At 42.8% G+C, this 16,193-nt stretch overlaps 1 protein-coding gene across 5 annotated transcripts in view; it reads right to left on the reverse strand.

Moving 5' to 3' along the window:
- The window catches only part of LOC120059394 (tyrosine-protein phosphatase non-receptor type 11-like), a 61,904-nt gene that overhangs the window by 9,305 nt on the left and 36,406 nt on the right, over positions 1–16,193 (reverse strand). For 3 of the 5 annotated variants that reach the window (XM_039008407.1, XM_039008411.1, XM_039008409.1), the window contains exons 3-11: positions 13,029–13,223; positions 12,341–12,533; positions 7,641–7,760; positions 7,273–7,386; positions 6,463–6,559; positions 6,276–6,355; positions 4,769–4,924; positions 2,570–2,701; positions 1,977–2,131 (exon numbers count right to left, since the gene is read on the reverse strand). In XM_039008407.1, the coding sequence (XP_038864335.1) occupies positions 1,977–2,131; positions 2,570–2,701; positions 4,769–4,924; positions 6,276–6,355; positions 6,463–6,559; positions 7,273–7,386; positions 7,641–7,760; positions 12,341–12,533; positions 13,029–13,223 (1,242 nt within the window). The remainder of the gene's footprint in view (positions 1–1,976; positions 2,132–2,569; positions 2,702–4,768; positions 4,925–6,275; positions 6,356–6,462; positions 6,560–7,272; positions 7,387–7,640; positions 7,761–12,340; positions 12,534–13,028; positions 13,224–16,193) is intronic. The other 2 variants (XM_039008408.1, XM_039008412.1) reach the window with 1 other exon arrangement.

Consider the following 16,193-nt stretch of genomic DNA (forward strand, 5'->3'; position numbering starts at 1 on the left):
CATAACAGACATACTGCTATTCCGCTAAAGTTCCAAGTAGAATTCTGGGCATGTGCTCCTGAGGACTCCTACACTAATAATAAGTTACACTTGTAAAATATGAACAAATCTATATGAAAGACAGTTCAGCTTATGCTTGTGAAAATAAAATATATAACTTAAACATTAAAATGTTTAAACAAAATTGAGATCCTTAACATTAAGACAAATCCCTATTCAAAAAACAATGTTTTTTGCCCACAAAATTTAAAATCACAGTGCAGTTAACACAAAACATATGATGTTCCGTGTTATAGCCTAACTAGACAATAAGCTATGAAGGCCTGGGGAAATTTGTGTAATTTAAAGCTAAAACGATAAGAAGCAGATGCAGAAAGTAAACAGCATAGTGAGTGGGTCAATTTCCGCAACAACTAAGTATTGAAGCGAGAGGCTGAACTTCTCCACTGTTTTGGTGCCCTATACATGGGCAGATAGTGGCTGTGACTGTGTGAGAGTAAAGTGTTGCATCTCACACATCTCAATATCCTAGCCTATTAATTGATGATAGAGGCCCTGCTTTACTGAAGTTCCGAGACATTGCGAGATACAACATTCCATTTGGTGGTACAGCTTTTTTGCATTGATGATAGATATGCCCAGTGTACAGTTCAAACTCTGTCTGCCTGGTGGCCAACCTGCCTATACTGTGCCCCTACCCTCTCTCTCTGTCCCTCATTAGCTCGCTATGAAAGATGCTAGCGTTCATGTTCTCAGAAGTACGGCAACTAATCCATCTCCTCCTTTCCAAAAATACAGAATCTTTGGAGTCGATTCCTAGTGGAACTGAATCTTGACACTCAGAAATGGGAGTCGACACGGAGTCGAAGAATACATTATTTTGGAGTCGACTCTCCACCACTACGTCATCGTCATTAACAGTTGAAAAAATGGCAGAGAAAGGCAAGTGACAGCAGCTAAATGAGAAGGAAATGCAAGCTTTGCGAAGTGGAATTGAGGTACAGTAATAGCAGTACCGGTGCAATGCGTAAAGCTGTTCGTTATAGATTGTCAATGTCATCGAATGCAAGTCTAAGAAGAGGTAGATATGTTCTATGTGCACTATTTCTATGCTTCCCATTCTCTAGGCCTAAGCCTATTTAACTGCTTTTCAGTGACTGCTGCAACTAAAAAAACGAGGCTATTTGGTAGGCTATTCGCCACGAGCGTGCTTAAAAAAATCCACAGCTCATTTTTAAAAGAAGCCAATGATCCTCTGTGGCCAAATCACGCTCTCTGGTGTAGTATTTTGAATGATTTCATTTATTTCTGTATAGGCACGAGTCATTATATAGCAATTTTTTTGCAAATGTAATTCAATTTATTTGAAGGGAAGCTTATCTTCCCCTAGCCTATTGCACGCCGCCTATGCCGACATCAATGTGAAAGTAACCAGTGCATAAAACAGCATTCAGGCTTACAAGGCCGAGTTCAAATGCCGACATCAAATTCAAAGCAAATCGGCCCACTGCCTAAGTGGCTGACGAGCAAAGCAAACTCTCGGACACTGTCTCTGCAAGAAAGGTGCGCAGGTTGGCATCTGCTCTCTGAGCGATGCTCCGCATGGTCCTAAAGCCAGCCACTCAAACAATATGCTAAAACAGACGTTGCATTTTCATCGAGATTGGAATGATTTTAGTGTACTTTTTTGTAGCATACTTTTACATTTTTGTTCTTGAGCTAGGGTATGGTGACTGCCCTGCCATACCCAACGGATGCCCCTGGACTTTTGTAGACTGTCCTATACCACTAGACCTATAATTCTAGCTTCATGTTCTGCCAAAAATAACAAATAAGAATGGTCATCTCAAACAGCCCCGGTCACCGTGGTGCAGGCATTTAGGCGTTTGTTATGACTGATGTTATGTCAGTAGTGCTTGGAGAGGTGTGTCTGATACATGCTGTCTGTCACAATGTGTGCACCCTGTGTGTTTTACCTGCAGTGGACCACAATGGGCCCGGTGTCTCGAATGGTGCTCTGCGTGCGGTTGACCTGCTCCAGGAAGCTGAGCACACCCCCAGGCTCGTTGGGAACACCGTGGTCAGGCCAGCTCAGGTACTGGTAGTGCCAGATATACCTCATCGGCTCCCTCTGCAGATCGGGAGAGTGAGCGCTCCAGTTTACAGGCCTATTCCAGCATGTGTTTTACCTGGTATTTGCTAGGTCTTGGTAAGACACTCTATGATAAAAACAGGTGCTTTATGGTTCTAACTTCAATTAATAAAAAAAAATGATTATTTAGCTATGTTATTGTTATGTAAAAAAATTCACCATGCTACCTTAAAATGTCTACGTAAATATCAGGTAAAGTGGGCTGCAAAATAATGCATAACTCCAATTTTAACAGTGGTCAATCAGAAATGGCCCATGTGATACCTGTTCATTATAAATTCAATTTCATACAACCAGAAAGTTATACTTAAACCAGCATTAGTGGGCTTATTGTGAAAGAATGTGCCATACTAAAACAGACCACTTTTATAAAGATCCTCTTTTGATTTATGTGGTCACTACAGAGGGCTGTCTTACCCGGTCCAAACGCGTCACCTCCAGTTCCCTCAGGATGTAGTCCTGAGCCGGACGCTCCTCCACGTTCTTCACACACACTTTCCCAAACTCCTTAGTGGCGTTGAGGTCAGGCCAGTAGCGCACACACTTGTTCTGACGAGGACAAAGTGGAGCATTAGACAATCTAGAAGGCCCAACTGTTCTTCTCAAGCAGCTTTACAATCACCTTAGCTGTTATACTATCCTGGTAATCCTGACCCAGCACCCCCCCCCCCCCCCCCCCCCCCCAGTCGCTCACCTCCACTCCTAGAATAAAAAATAAAAAATATATACACACTGAACCAAAATATAAACGCAACATGTAAAGTGTTGGTCCCATGTTTCATGAACTGAAATAAAAGATCCCAGACATTTTTCAAGCACACAAAAGAGCTTATTTATCTCACATTTTGTGCACAAATGTGTTTACATCCCTGCTAGTGAGCATTTTTCCTTTGCCAAGATAATCCATCCACCTGACAGTTATGGCATATCAAGAAGCTAATTAAACAGCATGATCATTACACAGGTGCACCTTGTGCTGGGGACAATAAAAGGCCACTCTAAAAGGGGCAGTTTTGTCACACAACACAATGCCACAGACGTCTCAAGTTTTGAGGGAGCGTGCAATTGGCATGCTAACTGCAGGAATGTCCCCCAGAGCTGTTGCCAGAGGATTGAATGTTCATTTCTTTGCCATAAGCCGCCTCCAAAGTCGTTTTAGAGAATATGCCAGTATGTCCAACCGGCCTCACAATCGCAGACCACGTGTAACCACGCCAGCCCAGGACCTCCACATCCAGCTTCTTCACCTGTGGGATTGCCTGAGACCAGTCACCCAAGAACTGATTAAACTTAGAAGTATTTCTGTCTGTAATAAAGCCCTTTTGTGGGGAAAATGTAATTTGGATTGGCTGGGCCTGGCTCCCAAGTGGGTGGGCCTGCCCAGTCATGTGAAATCCATAGATTAGGGCTTAATTTATTTATTTCAAATGACTGATTTCCTTATATGAACCGTAACTCAGTAAAATAATTTAAATTATTGCATGTAAAATATAAACTTTTAAGCTGCCAGGAACTCCACATTCGGGCTTATTCACCTGCGGGATCGTCTGAGACCAGCCACCCGGAAAGTTGATTAAACTGTGGATTTGCACAACCGAAGAATTTGTTGTCCTCATCAGGATCTTGACCTGACAGCAGTTTGGTGTCGTAACCGACTTCAGTGGGCAAATGCTCACTTTCAATGGCCACTGGCATGCTGGAATAGTGCTCTTCACAGATGAATCCCGGTTTCAACTGTACCGGGCAGATGGTAGAAAGCATGTATGGCGTTGTGTGGGTGAGCGGTTTGCTGATGTCAACATTTTGAGTGCCCCATGGTGGTGGTGGTTATGGTATGGGCAGGCATAAACTACAGACAACGAACACAATTGCATTTTATCGATGGCAATTTCAGTGCACAGGGATACTGTGACAAGATCCTAAGGCCCATTGTCGTGCCATTCATCCGCCGCCATCATCTCATGTTTCAGCATAATAATGCACGTCCCCATGTCGCAAGGATCTGTACACAATTCCGGGAAGCTGAAAATGGCCGAGTTCTTCTATGGCCTACATACTCACCAGACATGTCATCCATTGACCATGTTTGGGATGCTTTGGATCGACGTGTACGACAGCATGTTCCAGTTCCCTCCCATATCCAGCAACTTCGCCCAGCCATTGAGGAGAAGTGGGACAACATTCCACAGGCCACAATCAACAGCCTGATCAACTCTACGCGAAGGAGATGTGTCACGCTGCATGAGCCAAATGGTGGTCACATCAGATACTGACTGGTTTTCTGATCCACACCCCTAACTTTTTTTTAAGGTATCTGTGACCAACAGATGCATATCTGTGTTCCCAGTCATGTGAATTAATTTATTTCAATTGACTGATTTCCTTATATGAACTGTGACTCAGTAAAATTGTTGAATGTTGCGTTTTTGTTCAGTGTAGTATTACATTATATTGACTTGAATATGAATGCCTGATCTAATAATTATATTTCGTTCTCTGAACATATTATTTTTGGGTTGAAAAGAGCAAACTGGGATCCACACCACGGGGGAATATATGTGGTTCCATAGACGAGACTGATATCGCCCGTTCATAATTCTATTTCTATGACCTCACCCGTCCTCTCTCCATCTCCTTGGTGGTCATGACAATGACGTGCGTGTTCTCCTGGTAGACCATCTTCCAGAAGTCCACCACAGTGTTCTGAAGGCAGCCCTGGGTGGCGATGAACACCTTTCCCTCCTCCACGTGACAGCCCTCTTCATGCATACTCTGGGGGAGAGAAACATATTTCATTCATTCCATGTCTTCGTTGGTGAGGAACATTTTAAACATTGATAGCATAGTGGTGGTTCAGTCTGTTGGTGCTTTAGCCAACTCCTCACTGTGTGTTAGTTCATTTTCATGCCAAACATGGAAGAGTTGGCTGCGACAGCGCATTGGCTACAGTATAGGACCCGGACAAAACTTTAGGGCCTGTCTGTGACAATATGTACAGATACGTTACTAGAGACATTGTGAGAAACTTCCAGAATTTCCAGTGCTCAGATCGGTTTCAAGTTACGTGACCGTGTTTCACATCAGAATATGGCCATCTGTCACGCCCCGACATTAGTATTCTTTGTTTTCTTTATTATTTTGGTTAGGTCAGGGTGTGACGAGGGTGGTATGTGTGTTTTTGTCTTATCTAGGGTTTTTTGTATGTCTAGGTGTGTGTGTCTAGTCTAGACATATGTAGGTCTATGGTGGCCTAGATTGGTTCCCAATCAGAGGCAGCTGTTTATCGTTGTCTCTGATTGCGGATCCTATTTAGGTTGCCATTTTCCAGTTTGGTTTGTGGGTTATTGTCTATGTGAAGTTGCATGTCTGCACTCATTGTTTATAGCGTTCACGTTCGTTTTGTTAGATTGTTTAGTGTTCTTCGTGTTTATTTGTTTCATTAAAAAAGTATGTATTCACATCACGCTGCGCTTTGGTCTCCTCACTACGACGATCGTGACACCATCGATGAACATGATAGGCATCTCATTCTGCATTTCTAACAGTTGTTTATTATGGTGCTTTAATATTTAATTGTAAGGGGCGAGTCAAATTCAAGCCACATTTTCACTTAGTCGTGCATTGATGAAGTGGAAGTTAGGATTCGCCCCTAAGTGCCATGTAAATTATTCCACTCAGCAATAGACAGGTGGGTTGTTTAGCAACAAAACCGATGCATGGGGCAAAACAGACAGGGTTGGCTTACATTGTCGACAACATGTAAACTATATTTCGTCACGAATGTTTATTGAAAACATAAATAGCCCTTGTTGTCTCTTTAATACATCATTACAGTTGTTGGTTAGCTAGCAAGCGAATTTGAGCTATATTAGCATTGACGTGACATCAATCAAAACACCTCAAAACAAGACATGGTATCAAGAACAAGATAAAACGAGCCACCTATGATTCCCTACATGGCAGCTTCTTGTCACTGTTGCTAGCTATCTGACCATCCAGAATCACAACACATGGACGTCTGCCCCATTGAAGAGCGCGCATCGTTTTTGTGACCTCGTCAGATAACCCATCTATAAAGTGCATCACTAAATTCTTGATTCTATCGTTCATCTCCAGAACTCACTCTGATGTAGTTGGCATTGATGTAGTCTGAGCCAGGCACATCTACGTCTGCTTCCCTGATCTCCACCCGCGTAGTGTCAACTGGAACATAGATACACAGGGACTAGGGTCTTTAGCCTCGCACACACACACACAGTTTTGTAGACACAGTTTTGTAGACAGGATGTACAGGTCGGTGTTTCACTCACAAGGGAGGATGTTCTTGTATCTGTTTTTACTCTTGTTCTCTGCTGTCTGTCCTTCTTTCCTGGGGTAGAGGAGCTTACACTCCTGCTGCTGTAGTACCTGGAAGAAGACAGGAGAAAGAAGAGAAGAACAAAAAGAGATTAGGGAAAAAATGAAAGGTTATAGAGAAAGAAGAGATACAATAAAATCATACAGCATCTGAAATGGCATTCCTTCTATCTAGTGCACAACTTTTGACCAGAGCCTTAGGGAGCTATTTTTGACTCCCCCTTGTGAAGAGCCCGACGTGAGCCACAGACAACCCAACTTATGCTTGAACTATTCCACTAAGAACATCGGTCTGACATGAAAGGTAAATATGATGAAATCATAAGCTAGTTCAGTTTGGTTTAGGACCGCTTTTTGTGTGTTTGGCCACACATACAGTAGGGGTCACTATGGAGAAGATGAAAATCAAATCATGGAGCTATAAACTCTGCTAGAAAACAGGAGGCTGAAAGTTAAATCTCTCACCACAAGAGGTCACAATGAGACAAATCCCTTAGATCCAGGTTATGTTCTAAATGGCACCATATTCCCTAGTGTCCTACCTTTGACCAGGGCCATTAACCAGACCATGACAGGAACCAGTGGTGTCCGTCTTAGAGTTAACAATAATGTTCCTTGGGTTGTCCCTCAGAAAATGCCTCACGAACATACTGGATTTCCATTCTCTTCGTCTTGACTTTCATGTTTTGGAATATGAGATGATATATGTGATCTAGAGTAATTGAAACACACTGGTGGTGGTGTTGACATCACCCCCCTTGTACCTCAAACTCTTCCCAGAACCCTTGTTTGGGCTTCTCGGAGTTGTCCGCCACTTTGTTGAGCTCCTTTACCCTGTTCTCAATGTTGGCTGCATTTATTCTGGTGGCATTGAAGGGCTTTCGTTGGAAAAAGGGAAGAGAAATACATTCATAGATTAATTCCATGGATTATCATATGATCCACCATTCACATTCAAGTATATGTTATAGAACTTGCAGCTTGACTATACTTGGACTTACACATAATTCCATATTTAACACATCTGATTTTCAGAGTAGATGTTCTGGAAAAAAACGTGGCTTCCATTTCTTTTACAAGGACATCATTGTTTTATGAGCGGCTGTATGAACGCACTGGTCCAGTCTCTCACCTGTTTGAGGTGAACAACAATTCCACTCTTCTCCACCATGGGGTTCTTCTTGTAGTGATCCACCAGGTCAGCTAGCGTGTCAAACCTCTCTCCTCCGCCCACGTCATACTTCCCATCCTGCTGGAGCCACACAGAAACTCTGTTAGTAGGGATGGAGAACATTCAGCCTGCTGCACAGTCAATATGGAAGCTCTAGTCTACAGTGCCTGGCATTGCCTTATGTCAGATGGCATCACTCCTTCGTGACACTCGTCCGTCAATCACTGCAGGCGGAATCGCCGTGCTATCTGACCTAAGACAATGGAATGCCCGGCTAAAGAAGAAGCTTTTTTAAACTCTCTCCATAGTTGAACTAGTTGCAATTTTTGACAAATCTATGAGTGTGCTTTATTAACTATCATCCTAAAATCGAAATATTGAATCATTTTGACAAATGTAATTATTTTATATTACGCAAATGTCATCTATGGTTGACTGAACATCTTACTACATTACACAGACTAAAGTTTTTACCACAAAATAATTACAAGAAATACACATCCTGTTTACCTCAGATTGGTGATGTTAGTGTAAAAGTTTATAGTCATCACGATCTCACAACATCAATTGCTTAAAACAAAATCCCTGCTGCAGTGTGTGCAAACCTGGTTAAGAACTACAGGAAACGTATGATCTCTGTAATTGCAAACAAAGGTTTCTGTACCAAATATTAAGTTCTGCTTTTCTGATGTATCAAATACTTATGTCATGCAATAAAATGCAAATTAATTACTTGAAAATCATACAATGTGATTTTCTGGATTTTTGTTTTAGATTCTGTCTCTCACAGTTGAAGTGTACCTATGAAAAAAATTACAGACCTCTACATGCTTTGTAAGTAGGAAAACCTGCAAAATCGGCAGTGTATCAAATACTTGTTCTCCCCACTGTATGTTTTTGTCATAATGCACCAGTCCGTAGTGAAACAGAAAACACAGCTGCTTATAAATGTCTCTGACCTGACATGAATTCACAGATTCTATGGTTAGCTATCACTCAAATGAAAGCCAACCTCTGTCGCTATTTAGAAACCGATGTGAGGTGGTGATTCGTTTAAATGATCCAGTCAAGAAAAGTGTTAACTTTTTCGTATTAGCCATCTACCGGAAAAAATTTATTATAGAAATATAAGTTGATAAATGGCTACAACAGGTTTTCATCTACCGACTAGTGTATGTAGTATACCCAATATCTTTGAGGTTTGTCTCTTAGAAGAGTCTTAGAAGAGTTTAAAAGGGACCAGTTCCATTGATTTCAATACAATATTGATTTGAGTGATTCATTTTGCTCGCTATTGATTACAGTAGAACAAGGCCGCTTGGTAAATATTGGTGCGTGTGCACTTATAAGGTAGTAATTAAGCAAAATACAAGTCATCTGTGACACGTATGTTTAGAGACAAATGTTTATGTTTTGGTGTTCAAAATATTATGACATATTTCAGCATATTGGTTATGAGTTTGGACATTTAAAACCTGTGTTTTGACACTAGACAGGAAGCACTAGACAGGAAGCAGAAAACAGTATAATTTTCAATTTATAAGGAGAAATGTTACTTTTAACAATATTTTTCAATGGGATTCTGGTTAATCAGGTGGAAACTACTGAATGAGCCCAAAAAACCTGCTATGATTTATTGATTTTGATGTCATTGGTGAAATCATGAAAATGTGTTTCTTGCCTTCTGTTAGCGCTGTTTGCTACCCCTACTAGCCTGCTAGTCCCTACTATCCTGCTAGCCTTACAAGCCTGCTTTCCCTACTAGCCTGCTAGCCCTGCCAGATAGCCTGATAGGCCAATCTAGCTGGCAGGATAGGGGCTACAAGCATGCTAGTTCCTATATTCCTAGCTGCCCTACCTGTCTTCTAGCCCTGCCAGGTAACCTGCTAGACCCTAAGCCAAAGGCCTTTCTATAATAAAAGCTAGCCTGTAAGAGTTAGCCTACTGCTAGCTAGGCCTGTTTTCAACTAATCAAGCCCCTGTTAATTTGAATCAGGTGTGCTTGTGATATATGGAATAATGGTTGGGCCCACAACATATTGAGAAAGGCTGGTCTAGCTCTTAGTCTAGTAGTCTAAACAATGAAGTCTATCAAAGTATGTGCTCTACAAATTGCTTACCAAGGTGTGTTATGCAAAGATGGTATATTATAGGAGTAACGATTGCAGTGCCATCCGGCTCACAGAAGGCGCAGGGTAGCGAGAACCTGTAAAGTGAGCCAGAAGCGATGACCCTCATTGTATTTTTTTTATATTCCCTTCTGGAGACACAGACAACTAGGAAAGACTAGTTGACAACCATGGAAGTATGGTGACAGCTAGGAAAGAGTCAATCGACCTACAGATGATCGACCTACAGGACAGACCACTGTTATGATCAGCCCATGATGGACAACCGATGACGGAACAGCTAAGCGATTTATCTTGGGTCTGCAGATGTGGGAAGATCTGCAAAAACGAGAGGGGTCTGAAGATACATCAGGCAAAGATGAAGTGTACACTACCCAAAGGTGATGTGCAACACACAGGGCAAGCTGGTGAGACGGGGGAGATTCCGGGGCAGGAGGCAAACCACAGTCCCCAGAATCTCCATACCCAACATCACTGATGCATCAGGGGAGACAGACGACCAACAGGAGAGACAAAGCAATCTGTATTGAACACCAACACAGGAGAGACCAGGAAGCAACCTGTGAAATGGACTGCTGCATCAGCAAAGAAGGAATAGGAGATATTCGATTGAGATGTGGACCAAGTGCTTGGAGGTAACCCTCGCAGGAGATGTAGGGAAGAAAATCTGAGCAATGTCAACTATCTTCTGGATCATAGGGGCTGACTGCTTTGAAAAGAGGAGAGGAAATCCAAGGCAAACATCAAGCCAAAAGAAAACCGTGTAGGGAAGAAAATCTGAGCAATGTCAACTATCTTCTGGATCATAGGGGCTGACTGCTTTGAAAAGAGGAGAGGAAATCCAAGGCAAACATCAAGCCAAAAGAAAACCGACATCTGAAGGACATAACGCTAAGAGGCGACTTGCGGAGGCTTATGAAGGCTTTTCAAAAACCAAGGGAGGAAGAGAAACTAGCATTGAAGAACATCCGTGACAACCTGAGAGAGTGCATTCAGACTTTGTGGCGAGCTGAGTACCATCGCAGGGCCAGAAGTAGGCCAATGAAGGAGAGGAGAGACTTTACAAAGAACCCCTTCCAGTATCTATCAAAACTCCTGGGGGACAAAATATCAGGAGAGCTGAAAGCAATGAAGGAAGAGGTGGAGGAGCACCTTTGTGGAGTGCACAGTGACCTCAGACGTGAGATGTCAGAAGCCAGCTGGCGGAGGTGAATGACTTTCTCAAAAAGGCCAGGGGAAGATCAAAGCCAGGGCCTAATGGTATTCCATACAAGGTGTACAAATACTGCAAAAGGCTCAGGAAGAGAGTCTGGAGGCTGCTGAAAGCCCTAACCCTAACCCTAACCCTAACCCAAGAAGCTTCTGCTCCATTGGTCTGTACAGCACAGGCAGCAAGCTGCAGCTGCCAATAACATCTGTGTTAGAGGAGTTCAAGGCAACAAAAGCATGTCAAGCCATGATGCTTCGGGACAGCAAGGATGAAATGGTTTGCCAGGTACTTCCACAGGTCAGGAGAGAGTGCAGCAAAGAGAACAAGGAACAAAGGGATACTTGCCACAGTAGGCAACTGAGAGATGCAGGCAGACCTCAAGAAGCAGCTGCTCTCCCTGAGGAGATAGCCAGCACAAGTCTAAGACCAGATATAGTCCTCTGATCTAGAAGCACCAACCAGGTGGTCCTCGTCGAGCTTACAGTGCCCTGGGAGGAGAGAATGGAAGCTCAATAAATACCAGTCCCTCATCCTTGAGTCAGCAAAATGGATGGAGCCTGGAATCTACCACTTGAGGTCGGCTGAAGGGCCTTTGCAGGCAAATCACTCTGGAGAACCCTGGGGCTGCTCAGCATTGAAGGAGTGGCAATGAAGAAGCTGGGGGCTGATATCAGCAAGCAGGCAGAAGAGGCATCTCGTTGGATCTGGCTGAAGAGGAATGAACGGTGGCAGAGCCAAGCAGGCATTAGGGAGGCTGAGTTGAGTGGTGGGATCGAGGGGGTAATTCCAGAATACTCGTTCTGCCGCTGAGGCCCTCTGAAGTGTCGTGTGCTTATCGACGAAACACCAGTTAAGGGGGGTACCACACTTGAGAAGTCCCACTCCAGTTACGTGTGGAGCGCCTTGAAGGAGGAAGAATGAGTAGCGATTGCAGTGCCATCCGGCTCACAGTAGGTGCAGGTTAGCGAGTACCTGTCAGGTAAGCCGGCAGCGATGACACTCATCGTATTTTGATATACCACAACTAGTTCAGCGAACGGTCTGCAATGTTGGCATCAAACAATGTTAATAACCATGTTATGACCAGCCTAAAACGTTTGGTGCCAACATGGCACCCATTAAAAGTCTACATCTCAAACATTGCTTGCCAAACTATATGCATCGCTCTGGCTCAGTGTAGGCCCTAGCTGGTCTTACCTGGTATCGGATCATGACGTGTTACCTGGTATCGGATCATGACGTGTTACCTGGTATCGGATCATGACGTGTTACCTGGTATCGGATCATGACGTGTTACCTGGTATCGGATCATGACGTGTTACCTGGTATCGGATCATGACGTGGGTAACCTTGGTCTTGCGGTCCACGTTTTCATGCTTCTCCTCGTTGGTGAGGACAGAGAGCACGAAGTCACCTGGTTTACTCTGGCTCTCGCGCACCAGGAAACTGCCAGGCTTGCCCTTGTCCGTAAGCAGCTTCTCAGCGTCGCGCCCAGAGAGGTGCCCGTGGTACCACCTAGGGTAGATTGGTAGATGTAGAGTCAGACAATTTATGACATGACTATTACGTTTGAATATACTAATACCATTGAAAAGCAATGAGGGTTGAAATGAAAGTCACCCCAACCCCGCCGTATATATTGAATTGTTAACTTAAGAAATCGAAAAGTGTGTTTGTTTCTGAGTTGAGTTTGCACACGTGATGGTGTTACAAAGAAACCGGAATAGTGTGTGCCTCTGCATGTCTGTGTCTGTATGAGAGCTTACATATGTGAATGTGTAGGAGGTTCCAACAAGAGGTCTCAGCAGGTGTTTCATGGAGAAGCCACAGAAACCATGCTTGACAGAGATCACACATTGTTCTTAGAAACAGATACAAACTGATACATTGTACGTCACAATGTGCAGAGAGACAGAGATGCCTGTGTGTGTGTGTATGTGTGTGTGAACATGCGTGCATGTATCGGATTGTAAATGCTGTCTGTGGTTGTTAATTTCTGTGTGTGCGTACCTCTCGGAGGTGGGGTCTTTGCAGTTGAGTGGGTACTTGAGCTCGATGACGTCTCCATTCCTCTCTCTGAGGAGGTCGTGCTGCTCTGTGTAGTACTGCACCAGCTCTGCCAGCGTCGCAAACTTCTCCCCTCCATAGAGGTCGTAGTAGTCCCCTGAATTCTGGATCTTAATATGGGTGACCTCATCACTCCGCCTGACACACACACACACACACACACACCACACACACACACACACACACACACACACACACACACACACACACACACACACACACACACACACACACACACACCACACACCACACACCACACAGGGAAGAGAGTCAGGGTTAGTCACAGTGCACATTGTTCAAATAGGTAACTATTTATTAGGTAACCGGTTTACCCTGCAGTATGTAGCAGAGGTTAGGTTAATTTGTCCCTCCAGGATCTCGCAGGGATTTCTTTGTGTTTTTGCGGGGCAATATGCTATGAATTTCTAACATTTGTCGCGAAAATGCGCTGATGAGGACAAAAGTCTGTTGACTTGTGGCTTGATTGAACCATATTATGTGGTAAATGTTTGGTTGAAATTGCGAGCCCTCTTTCTGCACTACGGTGATGGGTCAGTTTTATGCGATAATATTGCGATGCTTTGACTATGAGGTAATTATGCAGTGAGTGGTCAAATTTGCAAGCCTTCGCATAATATTTGGGGAATTGTTGATTTTGGTAAAAATGTGGCCATCGCAGAATCCTGTAGGGTTGGTTAATAGAGGTTAGATTACCACTGTGTGTGTGTGTGTGTGTGTGTGTGTGTGTGTGTGTGTGTGTGTGTGTGTGTGTGTGTGTGTGTGTGTGTGTGTGTGTGTGAACAGAGCAAGACAAAATACCACAAAAACCTGTATGAAAATAACAGGTTGATTTGATCAGCGGTACAGTGAATACCCAATCATTTCTGAACAATAGGAAACAGTTTATTCAACAAATCTGTACAGAAATAAGACTGTTTTCCTTCTAGAAAAAACCTTATCAGACAATATTATCCCTCTATAATACCATGTTTATTTCATATTAAAGGCTTAAAGGAGATTTTATTTGAAGTGAGTATTTGAAAGAAACTGCTTTTCATGAAATGCAGGTGACTAGAGAGCACAGCTCAGACAAGGTCATAAAACAGTCACTGCCACTTTACAAGATACACAGCCACAAAGAGACAGTGTCACACACACACACAAATGCATGCATGCATTCAAACACACACATACAGCATTCTAAACCGAAACATTCTTATCAGTATGGAAACAAGTCAGACTACTTCTTTTGACATTTTTTCCATTGCAGTAAAAATATCAGAGCACCATTTTTCTGCAGCAACAAGGAAAACCAACCTTCAAACATACGCTTTGTTGTCTAAGTACACCTACACACTCAGAAGACCGGTTTTGAGCATGCAGCCAACCACAACTCCCACTCCACACGCTTTTACAAAAAAGATCATAGCTAGCGATCTAACACAGGCAATTAGAAAAGTGACAACACTGCACATTATGCTATCTGATATCTAGTTTGAATGTAATTAGCAAGCCTTCGCTCTGCAAATTGATGATCAAGTAACAGTCATAAAAAGTGTAGCTAATCATATCTCCCTCCCTCCCTCTCTGTCACTCCCTTTCTCACTCTGCTTCCCATCACTGTCTCTCTCCACTTCTCTCTCCATCCATCTCTATCTTGCCTATAAACCTGCACTCCCTCCATCCCTGTAATTGTGTTATGAATGTTTGAGTGGAGTAGTATGCCTCCCTGTCTGTGGCTACTAATGGCCAGTGACGGCTGCAATGCGCGTGCGTGCGTGTGTGGCAGGCTGTTTGTGGGAATTTAACACGATTAATGACATCGCAATGAGCCAAAAACATCCAACTAGATTTTACTCTGCAGATGGGCTTGGTCTGTTGCAGACTTGGAGACATAGCACACATTATCAATGTGCCATACTTCATCCTTGAATCTGCTAGATACTAGCTCCTGTACCTGATTATGACAACTGCAATATCAAGTAGTACTGTTGGACAGGGTTGTGTTTTTTGGGGGGGGAGGCATAGGTCAGAGACCAACTCCGATATTTTACTTTAAAATGTAAACCAAACAAAAACCATTGATTTCAAAGTTTAACAAACCATACAATTCTATGCACAAGGACTACTTTGAACAACAACATTTACAGGAAGAACTTTGCAGATCCAAAGTATTACTTACAAAATTGTTACTGTGTAAATGATTAAAGGCCGAATTTGGGCAAAAGCGCAATGGACCATTATACCAGGTCATTTAATGCTTAAAAATTAAAACAAAAATGGATGAATAAGATATTTTGCTATAGAAACACTGTATTTGGCTCCATTCATTGTGCACTCTACAGTCCGCAAAAACACTACAGTTTAACTATAGTAATACTACAGTATTTAATTTGCTTATACCATGCCCATTCCCTTCCCCCATATCCTAATTTGTGCCACCCATAAGAAAAACCTACATATCAAGTAAAGGTACTTCTACAAAATAAGGGGTGTTACTAAGGGCTGTGAATACTTATGCAAATAAGATATTTCTGTATATTCATTTCAAAAAAAAAAAAATCTAAAAACATTTTTTCACTTTGTAATTATGGGGTATTTTTTGTATCTGGGTGAGAAAAATAAAAAAAATGAATCCGTCTTGAATTCGGGGCGACAGGTAGCCTAGTGGTTAGAGCGTTGAACTAGTAACCGAAAGATTGCAAGATCAAATCCACGAGCTGACAAGGTAAAAAAAAATCTGTCGTTCCGCCCATGAACAAGGCAGTTAACCCGCTGTTCCTAGGCCGTCATTGAAAATAAGAATTTGTTCTTAACTGACTTTCCTAGTTAAATAAAGGTACAAAATATATATAATCATTCAGGCTGTAACAAAACTCAAACTGTTGTAATATCTGAGCTGTAAAGGTCTAACCCATAACAACTGGTCTCACTAGCTATGTTTCCATGAACTTGTCCAGTGATATTTTTGTGGACAAATAGAAAGTTTGCATAGAAAATAGATGTGACAATTGACTGCTACAGTGTGTTTCCATTTAATTGTCTTGGTGTCGATAGAAACCGCTATCTGGAAGTAATGACATCAGGACTACTGGGCATGATGACTCC

The sequence above is a fragment of the Salvelinus namaycush genome, chromosome 14 (genome assembly GCF_016432855.1).
Source record: "Salvelinus namaycush isolate Seneca chromosome 14, SaNama_1.0, whole genome shotgun sequence".
Lineage (NCBI taxonomy): Eukaryota > Metazoa > Chordata > Actinopteri > Salmoniformes > Salmonidae > Salvelinus > Salvelinus namaycush.